This window comes from Heterodontus francisci, chromosome 32, assembly GCF_036365525.1.
Source record: "Heterodontus francisci isolate sHetFra1 chromosome 32, sHetFra1.hap1, whole genome shotgun sequence".
NCBI classification, from domain to species: domain Eukaryota; kingdom Metazoa; phylum Chordata; class Chondrichthyes; order Heterodontiformes; family Heterodontidae; genus Heterodontus; species Heterodontus francisci.
This window is the reverse complement of record NC_090402.1, coordinates 52,390,404-52,416,938: the sequence shown is the minus strand read 5'-3', so window position 1 is coordinate 52,416,938 and position 26,535 is coordinate 52,390,404. Positions and strand designations below refer to the sequence as shown.

The window sequence follows — 26,535 nt, the reverse complement described above, 5'->3', positions numbered from 1 at the left end:
CAGTTTTACTCACATGACTAGCTGGCTGTTGAGATTTGAACTTCCACCAAGGGATTTGAACTCAAAAAGCCGTGTGCTCCTGGAACTGAAACAGAACCCTCTCCTGTCTGCTCTCATCTCGCTCACACCAGCATCGGAAATCTCGTGAAAATACATGAACCTCAAAGAGAAAAAAGTCTCCTGCATGAACAAGGATTAAGAAGAACACTGGGCCCCAACGAGCAGCAAGACTACCTACAATCAAGTGAGCTCAAAGCACAGTAAACAAGAAACTATTCTGATATTGCCTCAAACCCATCTACTATATTTTGCTCTCCTCTTTTCTGTCCCTATTTGCATGTGTGTATCACGTGTGCATATTAGCATGTGCATGTTGTATATCTGTAGGCGTTATTGGTATTAGAGTTTAAGTTTAAGGTTTAACAAATTTCACTTTCCTTCTTTAAACCTGAGAAAGCCTGCTTATGCTAATTTCTTTACCTTATAATTGGAAAGCTGTGAACAAGGATTCACAAACGGGAAGCTCAAAACACAAAAAATCTGTTACAATAAGACCAGGTGAAGACTAAAAGGGACCCCTAGACACCTTTCTCACCTGCTCGGAACACAAATCATTCAAATTCTTCATTATACTCCATACGTTTGTATAAAGAATGCTTACTTGGGCCACACACTTGAACCTGTCCTTCAGCTCCAATGTTTTACTCATATGTTTCTTATTTCTCTCTTTCCTTTACCTGTCGTGCCCAAAGCACAATTTCTGACTGTTACTCTACTTCCTTTCTTTGCTTGTTTTGGAACTATTATTCATACTAACTTTTCCACCTGAAAGTTTATGGATGTAGCACTGGAGGTCCTGGTGGAGGAGGTTCAGAGGAGGAGGGATGTCGTGTACCCCCAGGGAGCAAGGTCGCCACCTTGCCCTCCTCACCGTCCTGTTCCTCTTTCCTGCAGCAGCTGGTGTCGCTCTGCTTCGTTCATGTCCTTCTCCCATTTCTTATCCAGACAAAGGAAGACCCAAGAAAGATGCCCATAACCAAGCACTCCCTTTCTCCTGGTGAATTGTATAAAGATGTCCAATAAGGTGAAGTAGCACAGCACTTACTCTTTTTAGATGAAATCCTCAGAGAACTTCTGGAATAAATGTTGTTTCAGTGTCGATGAAGTCTTGACAAAGTCTCCCAGAAAGTCTTTCGATGTGTTTCAGAGGTCCTTTCCACAGCCCCAGCAGCAAAAACCATGAAATGATATCTCCTCAGGTAGCCCATGAAATTGACATCAAGGCCATGTTTGCTCCCAAAAGCTGGTTGTTATTGAAGCGTTCACCATCAAAATGCTGTGCAGTCTCTTTAATGAGCACTAGCAGGCATTTTAAGTGGCAATCAGCCGTTTAACAAGCTTCTGGATGGCCAGTCCTAGTGATGGATTCATTTCCTTTACTAAGATGGCATCTTATGCCAAATATGGGCTGAACCAGAATTTCAGCTTAGGATTCCATCTTGTCCACTTCTTCACCTCCTTAGGGCTTTTAGTGTCAGAGGCTGGGTTCCCAGCACCAGGCTAAAATGACAGGGGGAACCAAGCCTCTGCATTTTCGCAACACCCCCGCCCTTCACCCCAGCTGGAGTGATCCTCCAGTCTTTTAAATCAAAGACAAGGATCCTGCCACCATGAGCTGCTGGGAAATCAGAGAGCTTGGCTCAGCAGCATCACTGGGAGTGGTGGCCACTGCCGGTACTGCAGAGGCCACAGACTCAGGCCCAGTGCTGGAACCCTGGCGAAGAAGCAGGTGAGGCGGGGTCACCGGGGCAAGTCCAGAAGGCCCTATGGGGGTGGGGGGAAGTTGTGAATTGTTTCCCAGTGGGGGTCCTCCATGGGCCATGAATTTCCCACGGAGGAGGGACCACCCCCAAGCCTGCAGGGAAATTGCTTCGTTTACAGGACAACCTCCCTGCATGGTGGAGGCCCCCCTCCAGCGCTGGTAAGAACCACTTAATGGCCTCAATTGGCCTCTGGGCAGCAAGGCTGTTGTCGGCCTATCCCACCCCTGGGAAGACCACTCCATCCTGCTGCTCCCCCCCCCCCCCCGCCACCATCCATCGTGACACTCCATGCACCCTCACCTCCTTCCCTGCCTGGGGTGGGGGCATAAAATCCTGGTTAAAGCTTTCAGTGAAAATTATGACCATAAAGAAGCAATGAAGTTATGCCAAACATTTATAAAAAATGGTTAGGCCTCAGCTGGGGTATTGCGACCAATTCTGGGCACCACACAAAACCCTTCAGTTATGTCAAGAGACCAGAGTATTTGGGGTTGTTCTCATGGAGCAGAGAAGGTTAAGGGTAGATTTCATGGAGGTGTTCAAAATTCTAAAACTTTTTGATAGATTAAGAAGAAACTGTTTCCACTGGTAAAAGAACTAGAATGGAGATGAGCAGAAATCATTTTCTCAAAATTGGCAGGACTCTGGGTAGAGAGCAGGAAAGTGGGACTGATTGCACAGCTTTTTTGATTTGGGGCCGCAGCTTATGTAGTGCAGGGAGAACTCTGGTTGTTGTTAGCAGGTGAATATCAGTGGGTTTCAGGCAGGCTATCAGGATGTTACTCTTACTACTACCAGTTATGTATAGACTATCCATGAGTTGTTTTATTACTGTTGGTTCGGAGTTCAATCTGTTACCAGTGTTACTATTAGTTATCTCATTGAGTTACTATAAGTTACTAGCAAATCAAAGTTTATCCCACCTTTGGTTTCCCTCCAAAAATCCTTGCTTGACCTTCAGTTTTCCCTTCGCCCACCCTTGCTTTGTCTCTCCTTCTCCCTGGGTAATCATCTTCAGCTGCTTATTGGTGGCCTCATGGAATGTCTCGCACACAGTAGCTGGTACGAAACCACCAGCAAAGATAAGGGACCCAACCTTGATAAAGTAAATGTGGTAACATTTGCAGACATCACATGATCAGATGCCACATGATAAAACCTCCTTCAACACAGTTAGCATCCCAACCTGTCAATGGGTAATCTAATAAAATTACTAGTTCGACACAGAATGTATCTACACCTTGCTTGATGGATTTGTGCAGAGCTGTTCAGCTTATGACAAGCAACCCAGTGATGTTGGTAAGACGAACAGCCACTGGCAGAGAAGTGCAGATGATCGAGGCAAACTGTAGGTTCATTTACGGATGTTGCTGATATCCCTGTGAGAGCTGCCTTTGTAAATGTAAACCCTGAGACTCCTGACTCCCAGGCTTCTGCCCCACAAGTTGCCTCTCCGCTGGCTCCAACAACCAGGTTCCCCAATCCTAGCTCCCACATTGGAAAATTATATGCTCAATATTGTGGGAACGAGGGAGCAAAGTGCAGGATCAGCATCACTGCATGAGCTATTCACAGGACAGTGTGAAACTGACCCACTGATCAACTACATGAGGAAGTGCTACTGGAGAAAGGACTGAGAAGTGAGAAAATAATCAAGAAACAAACAAGATAAAATATCTTACTATAAAATATCATCTTTGTTGCAAATACTAGAAATTAAAGTCAGTATTCTCAGACAAGAATTGCGTAGAAATTAGAACATGAAAAGTGATTCAATCACCATGTGATTTCCTCCACGTCCAGTATTCCTAATCCCATGTACCCATATCATAAATAACAACTTGTATTTATATAGTGCTTTTAACACAATAAAACACTCCAATGTGCTTTACAGGAGCATAATAAAGCAAAATTTGGCAACTAGCCAGATAAGTTGATATTAGGGCAGATGGCCAAAATGATGGCCAAAGTGGTAGGTTCGAAGGAACCTCTTAAAGGAAGAAAAAGAGGTAGAGAGGTGGAAACAATTAGGGAGGGAATTCCAGCAATTAGGGCCCTGGCTGTAGAAGCTGATATGGGTAGTATAATGGTTATGTTGCTGGGCTAGTAATCTAGAAGCCTGGACTAATGCTGTGGGACCATGAATTCAAATCCCACCAAGTCAGTTGGGGGTATTTAAATTCTACTAATTAAGTAAATCTGGAATAAAAAGCTAGTCTCAGTAATTGTGATCTTGAAACGACTGATTTTGATAAAAACCCATCTGCTTCACTAATGCCCTTTAGGAAAGGAAATCTTACCTGGTCTAGCCGACACATGACACCAGACCCATAGCAATGTGGCTGACTTTTAACTGTCCTCTGAAATGGCCAGTTTTTTTTAAAACACTGCTTAGATCCACCTTTGGGATGTATCAAAAAGAGGTGCAAAAATAACAGGGTAATAATAGTTGGGGATTTCAACTTCCCCAATATCAACTGGGATAGTCAGTGCAAAAGGCTTAAAGGGGGTGGAATTCTTAAAATGCATACAGGAGAGCTTTTTGAGCCTGTACATAGAAATTCCTACAAGAGAAGGGGTGGTACTGGACCTAATCCTAGGGAATGAAGCCAAACAAGTGATAGAAGTGTCAGTGGGGGAGCATTTCGGGAATAGTGATCATAATTCTGTAAGATTTAAGGCAGTTATGGAAAAGGACAAAGATGGACTGGAAATAAAGGTACTTAAGTGGGGGAAAGCCGATTTCAATATGATAAAAAAGGATCTGGCCAAAGTGGATGGGAGCAGCTACTTGTAGGAAAGTCTCCATCAGGCCAGTGGGAGTCATTCAAAGAGGAAATAGTGAGAGTTCAGAGCCAACATGTACCTGTTAAGGTGAAGGGTAGGACCAACAAGTCCAAGGAACCCTGGATGTCAAGTGAAATAGGGGATTGGATAAGGAAAATAAAAAAGGAAGCTAATGGCAGATTCAGAGCACTGAAAACAGTGGAGGCACTAAAAGAATATAGAAAGTGTGGGGGGGGGGGGTACTTAAATAAGCAATTAGGAGACCGAAGAGGGGACATGAAAAAACACTGGAGGGCAAGATAAAGGAAAATCCTAAGGCGTTTTATAGGTATATTAAGGGCAAGAAGATAACCAGGGAAAAAGTTGGGCCCATTAGGGACCAAAGTGGCAATCTGTGTGTGGAGCCGGAAGACAAAGGTGTGGCTTTAAATGATTACTTTTCATCTGTGTTCACTATGGAGAAGGATGATGTAGGTGTAGATATCAGGGAGGGGGAATTGCGATATACGTGAACAAATTAGCATTGAAAGGGAGGAGATATTAGCAGTTTTAGCAGGCTTTAAAGTGGATAACTCCCCAGGCCCAGATGAGATGTATCCCAGGCTGTTATGTGAGGCAAGGGAGGTGATTGCAGGGGCTCTGACACAAATTTTCAAATCCTCTCTGGCCACAGGAGAGGTATTAGAGGATTGGAGGACAGCGAATGTGGTACCATTATTCAAGAAGGGTATCAGGGATAATCCAGGTAATTACAAGCCAGTGAGTCTAACATCAGTGGTTGTGAAACTATTGGAAAAAATTCTGAGGGACAGGATTAATCTCCACTTGGAGAGGCAGGGATTAATCTGGGATAGTCAGCATGGCTTTGTCAGGGGGAGATCATGTCTAACTAACTTGATTGAATTTTTTGAGGTGGTGACTAGATGAGGGTAAAGCAGTTGATATAGTCTACATGGACTTCAGTAAGGCTTTTGATAAGGTCCCGCATGGAAGATTGGTTAAGAAGGTAAGAGCTCATGGGATCCAGGGCAATTTGGCAAATTGGATCCAAAATTGGCTTAGTGGCAGGAGGCAGCAGGTAATGGTCGAGGGTTGTTTTTGCGAGTGGAAGCCTGTGACCAGTGGTGTACCACTGGGATTGGTGCTGGGTCCCTTGCTGTTTGTAGTGTACATTAATGATTTAGACATGAATACAGGAGGTATGATCAGTAAGTTCGCAGATGACACGAAAATTGGTGGCGTCGTAAATAGTGAGGAGGAAAGCCTTAGATAACAGGACGATATAGATGGGCTGGTAAGATGGGCAGAGCAGTGGCAAAAGGAATTTAATCATGAGAAGTGTGAGGTGATGCATTTTGGGAAGACTAACAAGACAAGGGAATATACAATGGATGGTAGGACCCTAAGAAGTACAGAGGGTCAGAGGAACCTTGGTGTACCTTGTCCATAGATCACTGAAGGCAGCAGCATAGGTAGATAAGGTGGTTAGGAAGGCATATGGGATACTTGCCTTTATTAGCCGAGGCATAGAATATAAGAGCAGGGAGGTTATGATGGAGCTATATAAAATGCTAGTTAGGCCACAGCTGGAGTACTGTGTACAGTTCTGGGCACCACACTATAGGAAGGATGTGATTGCACTGGAGAAGGTGCAGAGAAGATTCACCAGGATGTTGCCTGGGCTGGAGAATTTCAGCTATGAAGAGAGACTGAAAAGGCTAGGGTTGTTTTCCTTAGAGTAGAGAAGGCTGAGGGAGATATGATTGAGGTGTACAAAATTATGAGGGGCATTGATAGGTTAGATAGGAAGAAACTTTTTCTCTTAGCGGATGGGTCAATAACCAGGGGCATAGATTTAAGGTAAGGGGCAGGATGTTTAGAGGGGATTTTAGGAAAAGTTTTTCACCCAGAGGGTGGTTGGAATCTGGAACACACTGCCTGAAGAGGTGGTAGAGGTAGGAATCCTCACAACATTTAAGAAATATTTAGATGAGCACTTGAAATGTCATAGCATATAAGGCCACGGGCCAAGTGCTGGAAACAGACACGATGGGCCAAAACGCCTGTTTCTGTGCTGCATAACTCTATCTGTTCTGCATTGCTGACAGATCTCTTTGCACCGTGGTGTTGGGTTCTCCAGTCTGCTGGCAGATAACAGTCATCAACTTTAGTGGTTGTACAGTCGAAGGTGCTTGAGTAATTGGTGTGTAAGAGTAATATACCTGCATGGTAGCCCCTCTGTTCTGATGTGAGACCTGTGTTATACCAGGCTATTTTTCTCCCATCAGGACTTTGCTGCTCTGTGGACATGTTTATTAAAATCAGTCTGGTTTAAATGTTGCAATAAAATGTGATGAAATGGCCGAACAAGCCACTCGGTTGTATCAAAAACTGCTCTGAAAAAGTCAAATAAGAATAAGATAGGACGGACCACCTGATTTTGACTCTGGCATAGGAATTGACAAAGGCTGGCCCAGCTCAATCAACCCTGCAAAGTCCTCCTCACTAACATTGGGGACTTGTGACAAAATTGTCCCACAGACTGGTCAAGAAAAAGCTTATCATAGTCATGCTTACAGAATCATACATTACAGCCAATGTCCCAGACTCCTCCATCACCATCCCTGGCTATGTCCTGTCTCACCAATAATACAGACCCACCATAGGTGATAGCGCTGTGGTATATAGTTGGGAGGGAGTGTCCTCAGGAATCCTCAACGTTGACTCCGGATCCCATGAAGTCTCATGACATCAGGTCAAAGGTGGGCAAGGAAACCTCCTGCTGATTACCACCTACTGCCCTCCCTCAACTCATGAATCAGTACCCCTACACTTAAAATACCACTTCGTAGAAGTACTGAGGATAGCATGGGCACAGAATGTAATTTAGCTGGGGAACTTCAATGCCCATCATCAAGAGTGGCTCAGTAGAACCACTACAGGCTGAGCTGGTCGAATCCTTTTTCTGCCTTTTCTTTCATGGGATGTGTCACTGGGAAAGCCAGCATTTATTGCCCATTCCTAATTGCCCTTCAGAAGATGATGGTGAGCTGCCTTCTTGAACGCTGCAGTCCGGGTGGTGTAGGTACACCCACAGTGCTGTTAGGGAGGGAGTTCCAGAATTTTGACCCAGCGACAGTGAAAGAACAGCAATATAGTTCCAATTCAGGATGGTGTGTGACTTGGAGGGGAACTTGCAGGTGGTGGTGTTCCCATGCATCTGCTGCCCTTCTAGGTGGTAGAAGTCATGGGTTTGGAAGGTGCTGTTGAAGGAGCTTTGGTGAGTTGCTGCAGTGCATCTTGTTGATGGTACATACTGCTGCAACTGTGCACCGGTCATAGATGGAGTGAATGCTAAAGGTGATGGATGATGTGCCAATCAAGCAGGCTGCTTTGTGTTGGATGGTGTCGAGCTACTTGAGTGTTGTTCGAGCTGTACTCATCCAGGCAAGCGGAGAGTATTCCATCACACTCCTGACTTGTGTCTTGCAGATGGTGGACAGGCTTTGGGGAGTCAGGAGGTAAGTTACTCACCGCAGAATTCCCAGCTTCTGACCTACTTTTGTAGCCACAGTATTTATATGGCTGGTCCAGTTAAGTTTCTGGCCAATGGTAAATCCTACGATGTTGATAGTGGGGGTTCAGTGATGGTAATGCCATTGAATGTCAAGGGGAGATGGTTAGATTCTCTCTTGTTATTCATCACTCAGCCTCTGACCTGATCTCATTTGTTGAAGCCAGTTATTGCCTGACATTTGAATGTGTGAATATTAATTGGCACTTACCCATCACCAAATTGGATTGCCTTGAAGCTAGCCACCTTTCTATAATCAAACATTTTAATGGGCACTTTGAGGGGAAGTCTTCTTAAACGGGTGGCTGGCTCTCCCATCAGTGTATTGCTCAGCCCACCTTGTATCCCTAAGGGATGAATGAGAAAGTAGTGAGTACCTACATAAAGGGGAGGCCAATCATCTCAGCCCTAGCACAGGAGCTCCTTAGGGTAGTTTTAGGCCCAACCATCTTTAGCTGCTTTATCAATGACCTTCACTCTAACAATGAGGTGTCAGGAAAACTCTCCACTTGCCAAGACTGAGGCACACATGATTTCGCCAAATGAACATTAAAACCTAAAATCGCAAGCCCCTGACTGGAAGGACAGTTGCATAGTATTAGCAGTGTTGGAACAAAAGGGACCTAGTCATTGCTTCCCCAATACACAGAAGAAGTGATCAGACCAGTCTTAATCACATGACTAGCTGGCTGTTGAGATTTGAACTTCCAACAAAAGATTCAAACTCGAACGGCGTGCGCTCCTGAAACTGAAGCAAGAATTACCTCCTCTCCTGTCTGCCTGCTTCCATCTCCTTCCCACAGAACTGAATCTTGTGAAAACACGAGAAACTCAAAGAGAGAAAAGTCTCTTGCGTGAACAACGTTTCAGAAGAATACTGGGCCTGGATGAAAGCAAGACTACTTACAAAAGGACTAAACCGTGAGCTTGAAGATATTGAAGATAACAAGATATTGCCTCAAACTGTTCCATCTTATCTTTTCTGTCCCTATCTGCATGTGTATATCGTGTGTGCATGCTAGCAGGAGCACATCGGATATCCGTAGGCGTGAACCATATTAGAGTTTAAGTTTAAGCTTGAGGTTTAATAAATTTCATTTTTTCTTCTTTAAACCTGAGAAAACCTGGTGTGCTCATTTCTTTGCCTTATAATTGAAAACTGTGAACAAGGATTCACAAAAAGTGAAGCTCAAAACACAGTATGTTTAAAATTAAACCCTGTTACAATAATACCAGCTGACGATAGTAATAGACCCCTTGACACATTTCTCACCTGGTCATAACAGAAATTGGGTACTAGCATCCGGAATCTTATCCATAGACAAGCAAGTGAAATTGGAAGTGGGAAGCCAAATTGTTACCAATCAAAAAGAACAAAATATAAATAAAGGTTTTCTTGCAGTTGTGTGTGATTGTATACTAACATATATGCAACTGAAGCGATTAGCTCTCCAAGCCAGGGTGAGGTAACTTGGGATAAGTTAAAAGCACTGTCTATGGAGGAGTTGAGAAAAATGGCTGACCAGTGTGCGGTCACTGTACATGGCAAGTTTAGAACGTCTGAACTCCTGAGGCTAGTGGCCAACTATTTTTCCCTTGAATCTGAAGAAGCAGAAGCAGTGTTAGAAGTAGACCCAGACAGGGTACTGCTAGCAAAGATACAATTGGAACAAAAGAAACTTGAAGTAGAAGGCAGGGAAAGAGAAAGGGAGAGACAGGAAAAAAGAGAGAGAGGCAGGAGAAGGAGAAAGAGAGAGCCTTCCAAAAGGAACGTGAAGAAAAAGAGACAGGAGAGGGAACGAGAGAGAGAGAGGAGAGAGGGAGAGAGAGAGAATATTCCAGAAAGAATGTGAACAAAGAGAGTTGAAGCGTCTTGAGTTAGCATGGGGGCGACAGTGTAACCCTAGTGAAAGCCTGGCCAATATGGAGGAGCACAATTCAGGACTGGGTACAAGATTGCCAAAACATGCTCAATTAATTCCAAAATTCAATGAGGAAGATTTGGAAGCGTTTTTTGTGTCTTTTGAGAAACTGGCAAAGCAGCTAAAATGGCCAGCTGAGACCTGGTCTCTTTTACTGCAAAGCAAACTAATCGGAAAAGCCCATGAGGTTTATTCCTTGTTGCCAGATGAGAGTTCATCAAATTATGAACTGACCAAAAATGCTATCCTCGGGGCATGTGAATTAGTACCTGAAGCCTATCGCCAAAAAATTATAACCCTCAAAAGACAAGCTAATCAAACTTATCTGGAGTTTGAAAGAAGCAAGCAGCTGGCTTTTGACCAGTGGCTGAGGGCTTTAAAAATATCTCTCAGCAATGAGACTCTCAGAGAAGTAATCCTGTTAGAGGAATTTAAAAACTCCCTCCCATTCTCAATAAAAACCCATGTCGAGGAGCAGCGGGTTCAGGGAGCCTGGCAGGCAGCCATTCTGGCCAATGAGTTTGCTTTAATTTATAAGTTGACTTCCCAGGGGAGAACCATTCCTGATCACCCTCACAAATCCAAAAAGGACAAAGGAAGGTGATAGAAGCCCAGGCAGTCCTGGAAGAGAAAGGAAAGAGAGAGACACAGGGGATCCTCCTCCAGCCAAAAAGAAAGGTTCTGTAAGCAAAATTGAGACCCGGAGACCATTGTAATAAAGCAGGGCATTTAAAATCTGGCTGCTGGAAACTAAAGGGGAAACCGATAGGGTTAGTCAGGCATACCCGCTCAGTGCAGATGGGACCCTGATGGAAAACACAGAATAAGTTGTGGCTTTAACTTCGGAGTGCAACCCAGGAAGCTTACTACAGCCTGTGCAGGAAAAGTTAATAGGATTCCTGAAGGTTATCAGGGTTTTGAATTTGAAGGGAAAGTAACCCCATATCCCTCGAGTGGGGCAAGCAAGCTTATAGTAATTCTCAGGGACACAGGGGCCACTAGATCCCTTTTTCTGGGAAAAGGCCTGACCTTTCCCCCAGAGAGTGCAGTGAACACCAGAATGGTGGTGAATAGTATTGGAGGGCAGTGTATGCCTGTACCTGTACACCAGGTGCACCTGGAGTGTGACCCAGTTTCGGGACCGGTGACTAGGGATTGTCCCTAGTTTGTCTGTGGATGGAGTTGATCTGCTGCTAGGTAATGATCTGGTGGGGGGTGAAGGTGGTAGCCCCCCCCCCCCCCCACCCAACCCCCAGTAGTAAAAGAAAGACCGCAGGAGGTCAGAGAGACCGGGCAGTGGCAGGAGACAGTCCCCTGCAGAGTCCCTGAATGTGTTTTGGGTCAGGCCCTGACCAAACCAGCTCCCCCAGAGGAGACTGCATTGCCACTGCAGGCAACTGACCATGAGGTCTGCCCATCCGAGACTTTCTTTGGAAAGTTAGGAGACCTAGGGAATGAATTAAATGGATTTTCCCAAGCTGAGGCTCAGTGAGCTGACCCAGTATTGCACAGGCTGCCCAGTCTGAAATGAAGCAGAGGGAGTCCCTGATTGCTACTATTTAAAGAATGAGGTACTGATGAGGAAATGGAGTTCCCCTCACAGACCTGAGGGCAAGGAGTGGACAGTAGTTCACCAGTTAGTGGTGCCATAGAGGTACCGGGGAGAAATATTAAGAAGGGCCCATGAGACTACAGTAGCTGTACGAGCTGGTATATAAAAGACCAAAGCCCGCATAAGACAGCAGTTTGATTAGCCAAAACTCCACAAGGATGTGGTGAAGTACTGCAAGAGTTGCCACAAGTGCCAGGTTGAGGGGAACCCCCCACCTACAGTGAAACCTGCATCCCTAAGTCCTGTACCGGTGTTAGGAGACCCTCCAGCAGAGGGCTGGTGAACAGGAGGGGACCCCCACTGAAAACAAAAGGGGACAGGCAGGCACAAGGCTGGCAAAAGTTTAGTAAGAGAAGGGGGAAAAGTGACCAAGAAGGCAGGTTAAAGGAAGTCCGGGAAGAATTCTGGATGAAAACCCCTACTGTCCGGTCAACCAACCCCGAAAAATGTGAAAAGTTAGACTCCACATTCTGCTATGTAAATGCAGACTCTAGAAGCACAGTTGCTAACAGCATTTACAGGAACCGGCAGAGAAAAGAGAGACCTCTAGGGGGCAGGGAAACTGTGAGGGTGATGCCTCACCTAGTCGAAGTGTCACAGGAGAATGCAGTTAAGTCTCTACAAATACCTGCAGGTAGGAGTGTCCCAGAGAACAAAGGGAAGAGTAACAAAGGATGCTCCCCCACAGTCAGAGGAAATGGCAACCACACCAAACCTGGTGTGCTCATTTCTTTGCCTTATAATAATCCCTGAAGTAAAAAGTCTTTGCATGACTTAGAGTTCAGGATAGACCCGCCCCCTACTAACTCTCCTGAGAAAAAAAAGAAAATTAAAGCAGCCCTGGCACGCAGAACAGACCAGTTTCAATAAGCTTTAAGATTGGTGAATGAATGGAAATGAATGAGAGAAATGCACGGTTTTCTTTCTGTATTTTCTATTTCTCTCAAACTCTGTAATGAAATGCACCATTTTTCTTCAAATCGCATTTCATTCCCTGGGTGTGGAGGAGTCAGGCAAGCCCCCCGCCTGCCAAGACTGAGGCACACATGATTTCGCCACATGAACATTAAAACTTAAAATTGCAAGCCCCTGACTGGGAAAACATTTGCATAGTATTAGCAGTGTTGGAACAAATGGGACCCAGTCGTTGCTTCCCCAATATGCAGAAGAAGTGGTCAGACCAGTTTTTGTCACATGACTAGCTGGCTGTTAAGATTTAAACTTCCAACAAAGGATTTGAACTCAGAATGCCGTATGTTCCTGGAACTGAAGCAAGAATTAACTCCCCTCCTGTCTGCCTGCATCCATCTCCTTCTGATGGAACTGAATTAGGCCCCGATGAAAGCAAGACTACTTACAAAAGGACTAAACCGTGAGCTCAAAGCACCATAACAAAATATTGCCGCAAACTGTTCCACCTTAACTTTTCTTCTCTTTTCTGTCCCTATCTGCATTTGTATATCGCGTGTGCATGCTTGCATGGGAGCGTCGTATATCCGTAGGCATGAACTGTATTAGAGTTTAAGTTTAAGCTTAAGGTTTAATAAATTTCATTTTTTCTTTTTAAACCTGAGAAAATCTGGTGTGCTCATTTCGTTGCCTTATAATTGAAAACTGTGAATAAGGATTCACAAAAAGTGGAGCTCAAAACACAGTGTGTTTAAAATTAAACCCTGTTACAATAAGATCAGGTGACGATAGTAACAGACCCCTAGACACATTTCTCACCTGGTCGTAACAGAGGTCAAAAATATGGATGTTCGCTATTGATTGCACAGTGTTCAGTTACATTCGTAACTCCTCATTCAGTGAAGCAGGCTGTGCCTGCATGCAGCGAGAGCTGGACAACATTCAGATTTGGGCTGAAAGGTGACAAATAACATTTGTGCCATTCTAGTCTCAGGCAATCTAACCATTACCCCTTGACATACAACCATCGCCCCTTGACATACAACAACATTGTCACTGCTGAATCCCCTACCATTAACATCCTGGAGGTTACTAATGACCCGAAACATAACTGGACCAGCTGCATAAATACTGTGGCTACAAGAGCAGGTCAGAGGCTGGGAATTCTGCAGCAAGTAACTCGGCTCCTGATTTCCAAAAGCCTGTCCACCATCTACAGGGCACAAGTTGGGAGTGTGATGGAGTATTCTCCACTTACCTGGATAAGTACAACTCCAACAACACTCGAGAAGCTCAAATCCAAGCAGGACAAAGCAGCCCGCTTGACTGGAACCCCATCCACCACCTTAAACATTCACTCCCTCCATCATCAGCACACAGCGACAGCAGTGTGTACCATTTACAAGATGCACTGCGGCAACTCCCCAAGACTCCTTCGACAACACCTTCCAAACCGCAATTTGTACCAGAGAAAAGAGTCAGGGGTAGTTGTTGCATCACAAGGTGATCCTAGAATAGTAAGCAGTTTTACCAAGCAAAAGCAGTACCTGATGGTAGTTTAAGAAGTCCAGCCAGATTTGGTGTTGAATGGCTAAAACAGTTGTCTGCCATATCCATTCATGTCTATATCCATTGGATTTAAGGGAGTGGAGATGAGGGTTGTACCATGGGGAATGGTTTGGGTGAGGGACCAATAATGGTTTTAGTGAGGACTATGGCATCAAAGGCGAAGGTGAAGGTGCAGTTGAGCAAATCAGTAGCTGCAGAAATGTGGTAAATGGAGGACCAAAGGCTGAATAGTTTGGATTTTGAAAGTGCAGTTGTAAGTCAATTGGTGGATAGTTTTTTCCAGGGAGAGACACAGAAGGAAGTAGGAGGAAGTATTTTTTACATATTTTTTTCAGATTATTTTATTTTATTTCATCTTAGTTTGTTCAGTTTGCTTACCCACTGTTTTTTTCATGTTTGTACTTGCGGCTGTTCAATTTTCAGTCTGTTAACACCCTTTCTGTACTAATGCTTTGTCTTTCAACACACCATTAACATATCTTTGCTCCATGACCTTCTGGTCAGCTATTCTGTGACCTTGTCCTAACTACACCTTCTCCTTTGTTATCTCTTGCCCCACCCCCACTTTACTTGCTTATAACCTTTTACATTTCTAATATTTGCCAGTTCTGAAGAAGGGTCACTGACCTGAAACGTTAACTCTGCTTCTCTCTCCACAGATGCTGCCTGACCTGCTGAGTGTTTCCAGCATTTCTTGTTTTTATTTCAGAAGGAAGTAGAGTTGGGATCGGGAAACGGGTTGTGGATGGAGAGTGATACAAGGAAGTGATCAGAGATGGCCTTATATGTGATTGATACGATGGGAGAAGCAAGGTCAATGTGATGGTAAGCTCATGGGGGTGGTTGTGAATATGAGTTGGGGAGTTTACATGGTGGGAGGGATAAAAGGACAGTGAACTCAGGGGAGAGAGAGCATGATGAGTTGAGATGGAGGTTGCAATCACTGAAGATGAGAAGTTGTTATCCCTTCACCCCCTTTTCTACAACCATCTACCTAATGTACTCTGAAACATTAGCACTGTCACTGCTTGCACAACCTCATAACCCTCTGTGGAAAAAAGTTTCTGCTACTTTCTGTCTCTTCTATTACTATCTCTTACATTTAATCTTATATCTATGTCCCTTCATTCTCATCCCCTCAACTACAAGAAGCAGTCTGTTTTATCCACTCTTCATAATTTTAAACCCGAACTAAAACTTTTGATAATCTAATGAATGCAGTCCCAATATTTCAAGTCTTTCTTTGCATTTGTATTTTGTCACTGAAAGCAAACCGGTTACTGCAGATGTTTAATTCTAAAGTTCACAGCACATTATGAAGACTGACTTCTCAACTAGAGGAGAAACTGGGAAAAGGGAGTGGAAAATGAGAAAGAAAGGTAGTAATATCTTACCCCTCTTGAGGAATATAATTGTCGGGTCTGAAAATAAAAATTATCATGAGAGTTAGGAACAAGTCACCTACTGAAATCAGTTTACAGGGAATAACAACACAAATTGCATTTATATAGCATCTTTACTGTAGTAAAAATGGCCCGAGGTGCTTCAAAGGAACATTATCAGATAACATTTGATACTGAGCCACATAAAGAGATTGTAGGACAGGTGACTAAAAGTTTGGTCAAAAGGTAGGTTTTAAGCAGCAACTTAAAGGAGGAGAGAAAGGTGGAGAGGATGAAAGGCTTAAGCCGAGTATTCCAGAGCTTAGGGTCGAGGCAACTGTAGGCACAGCCTCCAATGGTGCAGTGATGAAAGCTGGGGATGCGCAAGAGGCCAGAACTGGAGAAACACAGACATTTTAGGGTGTTGTATGACTGGGGAAGGTTACAAATAGGGTGAGGCGAGACCATGGAAGGATTTAAACTCGTCTCATTATAACATTACAACAAAGCCAATGGCAACCACCTTCGAACTTTGGGCAGCACAGTGGCGCAGTGGTTAGCACCGCAGCCTCACAGCTCCAGCAACCCGGGTTCAGTTCTGGGTACTGCCTGTGCGGAGTTTGCAAGTTCTCCCTGTGACCGCGTGGGTTTTCGCCGGGTGCTCCAGTTTCCTCCCACAGCCAAAGACTTGCAGGTTGATAGGTAAATTGGCTATTATAAATTGCCCCTAGTGTAGGTAGGTAGTAGGGGAATTGTGGGGATGTGGTAGGAATATGGGATTAATGTAGGATTAGTATAAATGGGTGGTTGATGGTTGGCACAGACTCGGTGGGCCGAAGGGCCTGTTTCAGTGCTGTATCTCTAAATAAAAATAAATAAATAAACTAACTCTGGAAAATAAAACACAAAGGTTTGGAGGCTTGCAACGTCCTGTGATGCTCAGCAAGCCCCAAAATTAGATGATCATGCACACAATGAGCTGAATTTTATGGGTTCCCTGGGGACGGGTTCGGAGGCAAGGGGGACCATAGAATTGTGACGGGGTGGGGGGGTGGGGGGGTGGGGGTTGCTGAGGTCCTGTCACCTTCTTGTTGCACCAGAATTTAGTCGGGTGTAGGACAGGCCAATGACGGCCTTTCCGCCCAGAGGCCAATTGAGCCACTTAAGTGGCTCATTACTGGCCATTTAAGGGCCTCTTCCTGCCACCGCTGGGATTTAACCAGAGGCACGGGGGTTGAGGGGGGGGGCCTCCGCCATGCAGGGAGGTCGCTCAGCAGGCTTAGTGAAGGCGGGGCCCTCCTCCATGGGCAAAACTGAACCTATATTAATCTCCCTCCTCCTGCACTAAACGCCCAGCCTGCCCCACCAGTGCCTGTCGGTCTGGGCCTAGCAACCCCGCCTCACTCACCTTGGATACAGGCTCCAGTGCTGGGCCTGGGTCGAAGGCCTCATACAGTACTGGCAGTGGCCACTACTCCCAATGGTACTGCCGATAATACTGAGCTGCTGACCCTCTGATTGGCTAGCAGCTCTTGGTGGTGGAATCACCATCTTAAAAGGGACAAGGATCTTGGTGCCGGGCAGTTCAGTGCCTGAGCACTGTTAGATTGTGCCAGGGGAGGCTCCGAAAGACCAAGGTGGGTTTCCCCTTGTCTTTTAGACTCAGCGCTGGGAGCCCCACGTGACAAAATCCAGCCCAATTTGTGTGCTTGGCTTATTAGGTTCCCAAAGTTTACTTAGATGAGTCAGGCAACGCATAATGCAACAAATGTGTCTCAGCACTACTCTAGTCACAGTGCCCATTGGAATGAGTAAGATAACTGATGTCACCATAAAATCTAGGCCCTGGTCCTTTACTCCCTGTGCCTACACTGTGACCTTCACCACATCGGAGGAAACTGCCCAAATACACAATAAGTAGCAACAGCCCTTCACAGGCTGCTGTCAGCTGATATAATGACTGCAAGCATACCCAGTGTGTTCACTGAATATTAAAGCACAGAAGGAGGCCAATTCTGCCCAGTTTGCCATGCCTTCTTCTTGAGGAACTTTACAATTAGTTCCCTGTTCTTTCCCCATAGCTCAGCAAATTTCTTCTTTTCAAGTATATATATCGAATTCCCTTTTGAAAGTTGCTACTGAGTCTGCTTCCATCACCCTTTCTGGATCATAACCATTTGCTATGTAAAAAGATTTCTTACCACTCAACTGGATTTTTTTGCCAATTATATTAAATCTGTGTGCTTTGGTTACTGACCTTCCACCAGTAGAAACAATTTCTCCCTATCAATTCTATAAAAATCACTCATAATTTTGAACATCTCTATTCCCCATTACTTTTCCTGCTCTAAGTGGAACAATCCAGTTTCTCTAGTCTTTCCACATAACTGAAGTCCTTCCTCCCTTGTACCATTTTTTAGTTTAGTATACATCATCACAGGAAGTGATGCAAGTTAACATGTGATACAATAGTTGGAACAGTGTTGGTTAGCAGGTAGCACATGTTTAGTTTAGTTTAGTTTAGAGATACAGCACTGAAACAGGCCCTTCGGCCCACCGAGTCTGTGCCGACCATCAACCACCCATTTATACTAATCCTACACTAATTCCCTATTCCTACCACATCCCCACCGTCCCTATATTTCCCTACCACCTACCTATACTAGGGGTAATTGCTAATGGCCAATTTACCTATCAACCTGCAAGTCTTTGGCATGTGGGAGGAAACCGGAGCACCCGGAGGAAACCCACACAGACACAGGGAGAACTTGCAAACTCCACACAGGCAGTACCCAGAATTGAACCCGGGTCGCTGGAGCTGTGAGGCTGCGGTGCTAACCACTGCACCACTGTGCCGCCCCTGTATTGAAGAGCTCTCCTAGAATCCTGTTACTTGTTAATAAAGAACCCTTAGTTTATTTTATTAATCATTGTCACAGTGTTTGTACTTTTGTGTTAGGAGCCAATAATAAAATATGGTGGAAGCGAAGTGAATGAGCACAATGTGTTAACAGTGGTGTTCGACATAGTGACAGTGATCACAAGCACAACATCGTGGACAATGGCCACTCCTGTTTGAAGCCTGGGACAACAGTGAAAATAGTTGGAAGGAGCAGTAGCAGCGAGATTTAGGACTGGATTTGAAATTCACCCTCAAGAATCGGTACTCCGAGAGAGTGACTAATTGAAAGGGGAATTTTGTCAGAATGGTAGTCGACCAGAAAGGCAGTGTTCTGGGTGAATCGGGTTTCAAAGAAAAAGAAAGTTGATCCGAATTGGATTGTGAGACTGCACTGCCATCAAGTGATGTGAAAGAAAAGAACTCCCTGGGATAAAGTCTCTCTGTGCAGGGGCTGAAAGCCCACGCTTCAGTCACAGAGCTCAGGTGTGGCGGAGGTCTAGTACTGCAGGCGCGTACTACAAAGAAAAATCATTAAAGGAAAAGTAGTTTAAAGGGAATGGTCTGGCAAAAAGAATTCTTGTGAAGCAAGAAATTTTGACACTCTGACAAGAAAATATCCAGTTATAAATTGGAAGGTTCCAGATGAGCTCCATGAATTCCAACTATTTTGGCAGCATATGGAGTTATGCTTTTTAGACTTTGCAGGCGCAGAACCCGATTAGCAAGCAATAAAAATAAAGACAGCGACTGGCAATGAAGGTCTCCATTGCATCAACACTTCTGGACTGTTAGAAGAAAACTAGAAAGACCCATCTAAACTCTGGACAATGCTGGAGGATCAGTTCAGAGTCAAGGTCAACTTTAGAATCCATCAACTCGAACTGATGGCCTTTGGGAACAGCCCAAAGAAACTATTGACCAGTTTGTTAGCAGATGTTGAGATAAAGGCAAAGATTGCAATTTCTCAGATGCAGAACTCTCTGAGAGAATAATGGAGCTGGTAATCGCATCGCATCGTGGCGATCCAAAAGGATCTACTTGATTAAAAAAAGGATATGACATCAACAGTCTACTTGAAGATGGCAGAAAATACAAAGTCATAGCTGCAAGCTGGCAATATATACAGCGCTTAGAGCAGCAACATCCATAGGTGAAGTGGCCAATGCACCTCGACAGGGCAAGGTGTGTGGCAAGTATGGTCTAATGCATCAGTCATGTAACTGTCCTGCATTCAGCAATACCTGCAAGGTGTGTGGTCTAAGGGGACCGGACAAGACTGTGTAGAAAATCTGGCAGCGAAGAAGTGGTCAGAAGGCACAGTAAGCCACAACCCAACAAAAAAACAAATGCTGCCTAGTGCCAAGGGTAAAAAGGAGTTCACCAAATACCATTTCAAGTACAGGCGCATCTACGAAATGGGCAGAGACCGGGACAGCAAGGAAAGCACTGAAAGAGGAAAACTCAAGTTCGAAAGTGCACAAGCTCTCCATACAGTGACAGTCACACAGCACATGGATGCAATCACACAACTGGAAGCTTTCACCACTGTTGAAATTATATGTCCTAACAAAAGTGGCAAGCACAAGTTATGACTGAAGTCAGATACTGGGGCAAGCACCAATATTTTACCACTGCGATACTCAATGACATGTACCTAGCAAAGTGGGAATCTATGTTACAGCCAAAAAGAGCTGGACTCATCACATATAATGAATCACCGAACTGCTGCGTGGGAGTATTGTCATTGAAGTGCAGATATGGAAGTTTTGCATGGTCGCCACAAGTCTTCTATGTTGTTGGCACCAGTGGTTCAGAAGTAGCAGGATTATCAACACGCAGTGAATTCCAGATCGTGACAATTCCTGAGATCAGTAAAATGCCAAAGCTAGATAATCAAGACAAGTGTGACCCTATTGAGTCTATTCAAGATTTGCAATTGAAATACCCGGATAAATCTGACACCGTGGGCAGTTTTATAGGAGATGATGTTCTTCACCTGAACGACAACACATTTTACGCCATAGATCCACCACTGAAGTGCAGTGTCCACATAAAGGACAAGTTAAAAGGAAAGTTTGACATGATGGAAAGACAAGGGATTATTCACCGTGTTCAGGAACACACCAATTGGTGCCGCTCTATTACCACTATGATTAAGAAAGATGGTACCATTAGAGTATGCTTGGATCCCAGAAGATTAAATCAAACACCCAAAAGGTGTCCTCACAAGATACCTACTTTAGAAGAGCTCAACCCAAGGTTTGCTGGAGCCTAGTTCTTTTCACAGTTGGATGTGAAACATGGATATTGGTCTGTGCACTTTTCCAAAGATTCACAGGAACTAACCTCATTCAGAACATCATTTGGGAGCTATTACTTTCTACGGTTACCATTTGGTCTGTCAGTGAGTCAGGACCTGTTCCAACAGCATGTAGATTGCATTACTGAGTGTGTTCCTGACTGTGTTTGCATTGTGGATGACATAGCGGTCATGGGAAGTACCAAGGAAGAGCATGAAAAAAATCTTCACGTTCTAAAGGAGATGGCAAGAAGAGAAGGTCTTGTTTTTAGTAGCAAAACTTGTGATATCAATGTGAGCCATGTTAATTACTTCCGTTCAATCTATTCTGATACTGGAATGTGACCAGATCCCAGTAAAATTAGGGATGTACAATCCATGCCTACTCCTCAAGATAAAGAAGATTTACAGCAGTGTTTGGGTCTGTTTAACTTCTTAACACTATATATTTCACATTTATCTGATAAGGCATCATCACTGAGTGAACCTCTCAAGAAAGATACACCATCCTAGTGGCATGAAGATCATCAGCACACATTCGATTCGTTAAAACAGTCACTTTCTGCAGAAGCCTGTTTACAATATTACAACCCGAGGAAAGAAACTACACTCAAAATAAATGCTTCATCAAAAAGTTCTCGAAGCATGTCTATTACAGGAAGGTAGACTAATTGGGTTTGGTTCGAAAAGTTTGTCACCCACTCAGGCAACTTATTCAAACATAGAATGGGAAACATTGGCATTAGTGTTTGCTATCATTGGATTGCATACGTATCTATTTGGCAATCACTTTGTTGTTGAGACTAATCACAAGCTGTTAGCAATGATTTGGCACAACCCACTCTCCAGCATGCCACCATGACTCCGAAGATTATTAATCAAGGTACAGGGGTACGATTGTGAGGTCTGATATAAACCTGGAAACCCCTGGAAACCTCATGGTTACGCCTGACACATTGAGCAGGCTACCCAACCCCAAGAAGACAGAAGATATGCCATTGTCCAAGTGGATGAAGTAGATGTGGAACTAGAAGATGTATACAACATTGTCCTAATGCGATTTGGACAGAATAAATGCAAAGAGGTCCAAAGACAGACTTCCAGAGATCCTGTCCTCAGGGCATATGGCAGCTTATCATCAGTGGATGGCCAGATATAATGCAAGATGTTCCCAATGACCTCAGAACATTTTGGCCATATCGTAATGAATTAGGGTTATCAAGTGGAGTCATTTTCAAGGGCAGACAAGTATTGATACCAAAAGTACTTCATCAAGCTATCCTTGCTCAACTACATATAGATCACATGGGCATTGAAAGATCAAGATAACATGCACATGAAACATGTCATTGTCCAGGGATCAAAAACAGCATAGAACAAGCGGTGAGGACGAGTGATGCATGTCAAGAGTATCAGTCGAGTCAACACAGAGAGTCACATTATCCTCTTGTAGACCAATTAGCTAGAAATATAAAAACAGATCGTAAGAGTTTCTATAGATATTTAAAAAAGAGTTAAAGTGAATGTTGGTCCTATAGAAAGTGAGTCTGGGGAATTAATAAGGTAAATAAGGAGATGGCAGATGAATTAAACAGGTATTTTGCATCGGTCTTCACCATACAGAATACAAGTAACATCCCAGATATAGCTGTAAATCAGGAAATGGAAGGGAGGGAGGAATTCAAGAAAATTAGAATCACCAGGGAAGTAGTACTGGGCAAATTGTTGGAGCTGTGGGCTGACAAGTCCCCAGGTCCTAATGGACTTCATCCTGGGGTCTTAGAAGAAGTAGCTAGTGAGATAGTTGATGCATTAGTTTTAATTTTCCAAAATTCCCAGATTCAGGGAAGGTTTCATTAAATTGGAAAATAGCGAATGTAACTCATTTATTCAAAAAGGGAGGTAGACAGAAAGCAGGAAACTACAGGCCGGTTAGCTTAACATCTGTCATAGGGAAAATATCAGAAGCTATTATTAAAGACGTTATGGAAGGGCAGTTAGAAAAATTCAAGGTAATCAGGCAGAGTCAAAATGGTTTTATGAAAGGGAAATTATGTTTAACTAATTTATTGGAGTTCTTGGAAGACGTAACATGTGCTGTGGATAAAGGGGAGCCAGTGGATGTACAGTACTTACATTTCCAGAAGGTATTTGATAAGGTGCCACATCAAAGGTTATTGCGGAAAGTAAAAGCTCATGGTGCAGGGGGTAACATATTGGCATGGATAGAAGATTGGCTAACTAACAGAAAACAAAGAGTAGGCATAAATGGGTCATTTTCTGGTTGGCAAGATGTAACGAGTGGTGTGCAGCAGGGATCAGTGCTGGGGCCTCAATCTTTTATAATTTATATAAATGACTTGGATAAAGGGACTGTCGGTATGGTTGCTAAATTTGCTGATGACACAAAGATAGGTAGGAAATTAAGTTGTAAAGAGTACATAAGGAGGCTACAAAGGGATATAGATAGGTTAAGTGAGTGGGCAAACACCTAGCAAATGGAGTATAATGTGGGAAAAGGTGAAATTGTCCATTTTGGCAGGAAGAATAAAAAAGAAGCATATTATCTAAATGGTGAGAGATTGCAGAGATCTGAGATGCAGAGGGATCTGGGTGTCCTAGTGCATGAATCACAAAAGATTAATATGCAGTAATTAGGAAAGTTCGTAGAATGTTATTGTTTATTGTGAGGGGAATTGAATACAAAAGTAGGGAGGTTATGCTTCAGTTATACAGGGCATTGGTGAGACCACATCTGCAGTACTGTGCACAGTATTGGTCTCCTTATTTAATGAAGGATGTAAATGCACTGGAAGCAGTTCAGTAGACTAATACCTGGAATGGGCATATTGTCTTATGAGGAAGGGTTGGACAGGCTAGGCTTGTATCCACTGGAGGTTAGAAGAGTAAGAGGTGACTTGATTGAAATGTATAAGATTTTGAGGGGTCTTGACAGGGTGGATGTGGAAAGGATGTTTCTTCGTGTGGGAGAATCTAGAACTAGGGGTCACTATTTAAAAATAAGGGGTCGCCCATTTAAGACAGAGATGAGGAGAAACTTTTTCTCTCAGAGGGTCGTGAGTGTTTGGAATTCTCTTCCTCAAAAGGTGATGGAAGCAGAGTCTTTGAATATTTTTAAGGCAGAGGTCGATAGATTCTTGTTAAACAAGGGGGTGAAAGATTATTGGGGGTATGTGGGAATGTGGAGTTGAGATTACAATCAGATCAGCCATGATCTTGTTGAATGGCGGAGAAGGCTCGAGGGGCCAAGTGGATTACTCCTGCTCCTAATTTGTATGTTCGTATGTAAAAACAACTCACCAGAATTTCACCTTGACTCCAAAGATTATTAATCAAAGTACAGGGTACGATTGTGAAGTTTGATACAAACATGGAAACTTCATGGTTACATCTCACACATTGAGCAGGCTACCCAATCCCAAGAAGATATAGGATATACCATTTGATGTCCAAGTGGACGAAGTAGATGTGGAACTAGAAGATGTGCACAACATTGACCTAATGCGATTTGGACAGAATAAATGCGAAGAGCTCCAAAGTGAGACTTTCAGAGATTCTGTCCTCACGACATTATGGCAGCTCATCATCAGTGGATGGCCAGACACAATGCAAGATGTTACCTCAGAACCTGTTGGCCATATCGTGATGAATTAGAGATATCAAGAGGGGTTATTTTCAAGGGCAGAGAAGTATTGATACCAAAAGCACTGCATCAAGATAACCTTACCCAACTACATCAAGGCCACATGGGCACTGAAAGATCAAGACTACTTGCGTGTGAGACAGTTTATTGGCCAGGGATCAATAACAACTTAGAACAAGCAGTGAGGTTGTGCGATGTATGTCAAGAGCATCAGTCCGGTCAACACAGAAAGTCACTTCATCCTCATGATGTTCCATCACATCCATGGTCAAGAATAGCTACTGACCTTATTTACTGTCAGAGGTGATGACTTCTTACTTATGTTACGACCAGGTGAGAAGGGTGTCTAGGGGTCCCTCTCAGCCTTCACCTGGTCTTACTGTAACAGGATTTAATTTTAAACACAGCGTGTTTTGAGCTCTCCCTTGGTGAATCCTTGTTCACCGCTTTCCAATTATAAGGCAAAGTAACGAGCACAAACAGGCTTTCTTAGGTTTAAAGAAGAAAAGTGAAATTTATTAAAACTTAAACTTACACACTAATTTGGTTAATGCCTACGGATACACGACATGCCCATGCAAGCATGCATACGTGATACACACATGCAGATAGGGATAGCAAAGAGCAGAAGAAAAATAAAGTAGAAAAGTTTGAGGTAATATCTGAAGAAAGTTTTTCGTTACTGTGCTTCGAGCTCACTGTATAGTCTTTGCTTGCAGGTAGATCTGGCTTCTCGTTGGGGCCCAGTATTCCTCTTAAATCTTGTTCACTGTAGGAGACTTTTCTCTCTTTGGCTTCACGTGTCTGCATTCGGTTTCAGTTCCGTGAGAAAGAGATGGGAGCAGACAGGAGGAGAGGTGGCCTTTTCCAGTCCAGGAGCAAAGAGCTTTCTGAGTTCACATTCTCTGTGGCAAGTTCAAAAAAATCTGCAACAGCCAGTCTGCAACAGCCAGTTAGTCATGTGACCAGTTCACCTAACCAGTCCTGGCCCTTTATTTATTTATTGATACAGCACTTAAACAGGCCCTTCGGCCCACCGAGTCTGTGCCGACCATCAACCACCCATTTATACTAATCCTACATTAATCCCATATTCTTACCACATCCCCACAATTCCCCTACCTATACTAGGGACAATTTATAATGGCCAATTTACTTATTAACCTGCAAGTCTTTGGCTGTAGGAAGAAACTGGAGCACCCGGCGAAAACCCACACAGTCACAGGAAAAACTTGCAAACTCCGCACAGGCAGTACCCAGAATTGAACCCAGGTCGCTGGAGCTGTGAGGCTGCGGTGCTAACCACTGCACCACTGTGCTGCCCCGTGGATTGTCTTGTCCTAGCAGGCCTTGGAATGTCTCCTCTACACACAATAGCTGGTGATCAAAGGTCCATTGTAGACTAAATTGGAGCAGGGAATAGCCCCTTTGTCCTTTCAAGTACTGTCTGTTAATATGCAAAAATGTCTTTCCAGCCAGTCTGGCAGCCCTTGTAATAGGTGTTCTCTTCTTCCCAGCAACAATTTAAAATTTAATGTCCATATGGCAAAATTAATGTGCCTCATTCTTGGCAGGTAGGGGCCTGCATGACACTTATTAGTGACTATTTCTCTAAATTTCCTATCATTTGCCAACTGAGGGATACATCAAGTGCATCGGTAGCAAACATGATGAGTGCAATTTTCAGTCTTTTTGGCTACCTGGAGGAAATATTGTTGGATAATGGTCCACAGGACACAGGTAAGCCATTCTAAGAGATGTGTGCAAAGTGGGCTGTAAATCACGTTATGTCATCTCCACAATATCCAACGTCAAATGGACTAGCAGAAAGGATGGTGTGGACGGTAAAGTCACTAATGTTGAAATGTAAGGAGACCAATCAAGACATTCAAATAGCAATGTTGCACCTATGAGCAGCACCATTACATACAGGATTACCTTCCCCAGCAGAGATCATGGATGAAAATTTACGTTGCGTTAGTGGCTCCACCCACTGACTGAATATTTCCAGCACTTTCTGTTTTTATTTCAGATTTCCAGCATTTGCAATATTTTGCTTTTATTTTCCTGTTCCTGTAAATACTGTTCACAA

General features: G+C 43.9%; 1 protein-coding gene and 1 non-coding gene across 3 annotated transcripts; both read left to right on the top strand.

Moving 5' to 3' along the window:
* The first annotated feature begins 1,746 nt into the window (after nt 1-1,746).
* Nucleotides 1,747-26,535, top strand: LOC137347804 (uncharacterized). 2 transcript variants are annotated; one of them, XM_068012801.1, is made up of 3 exons: nt 1,747-1,789; nt 14,856-15,021; nt 18,538-26,535. In XM_068012801.1, the coding sequence occupies exon 3, from the start codon at nt 20,069-20,071 to the stop codon at nt 20,753-20,755; it is 687 nt and encodes a 228-aa protein (XP_067868902.1). In that variant the 5' UTR covers nt 1,747-1,789; nt 14,856-15,021; nt 18,538-20,068; the 3' UTR covers nt 20,756-26,535. The 2 variants fall into 2 exon arrangements, with proteins under 2 accessions (XP_067868902.1, XP_067868903.1); XM_068012802.1 differs by having other exon boundaries at nt 1,750-1,789; nt 14,906-15,021.
* Nucleotides 6,714-6,921, top strand: LOC137347865 (small nucleolar RNA SNORA53). Its single transcript, XR_010969038.1, has one exon. It is a non-coding gene; the product is annotated as a small nucleolar RNA SNORA53 (small nucleolar RNA).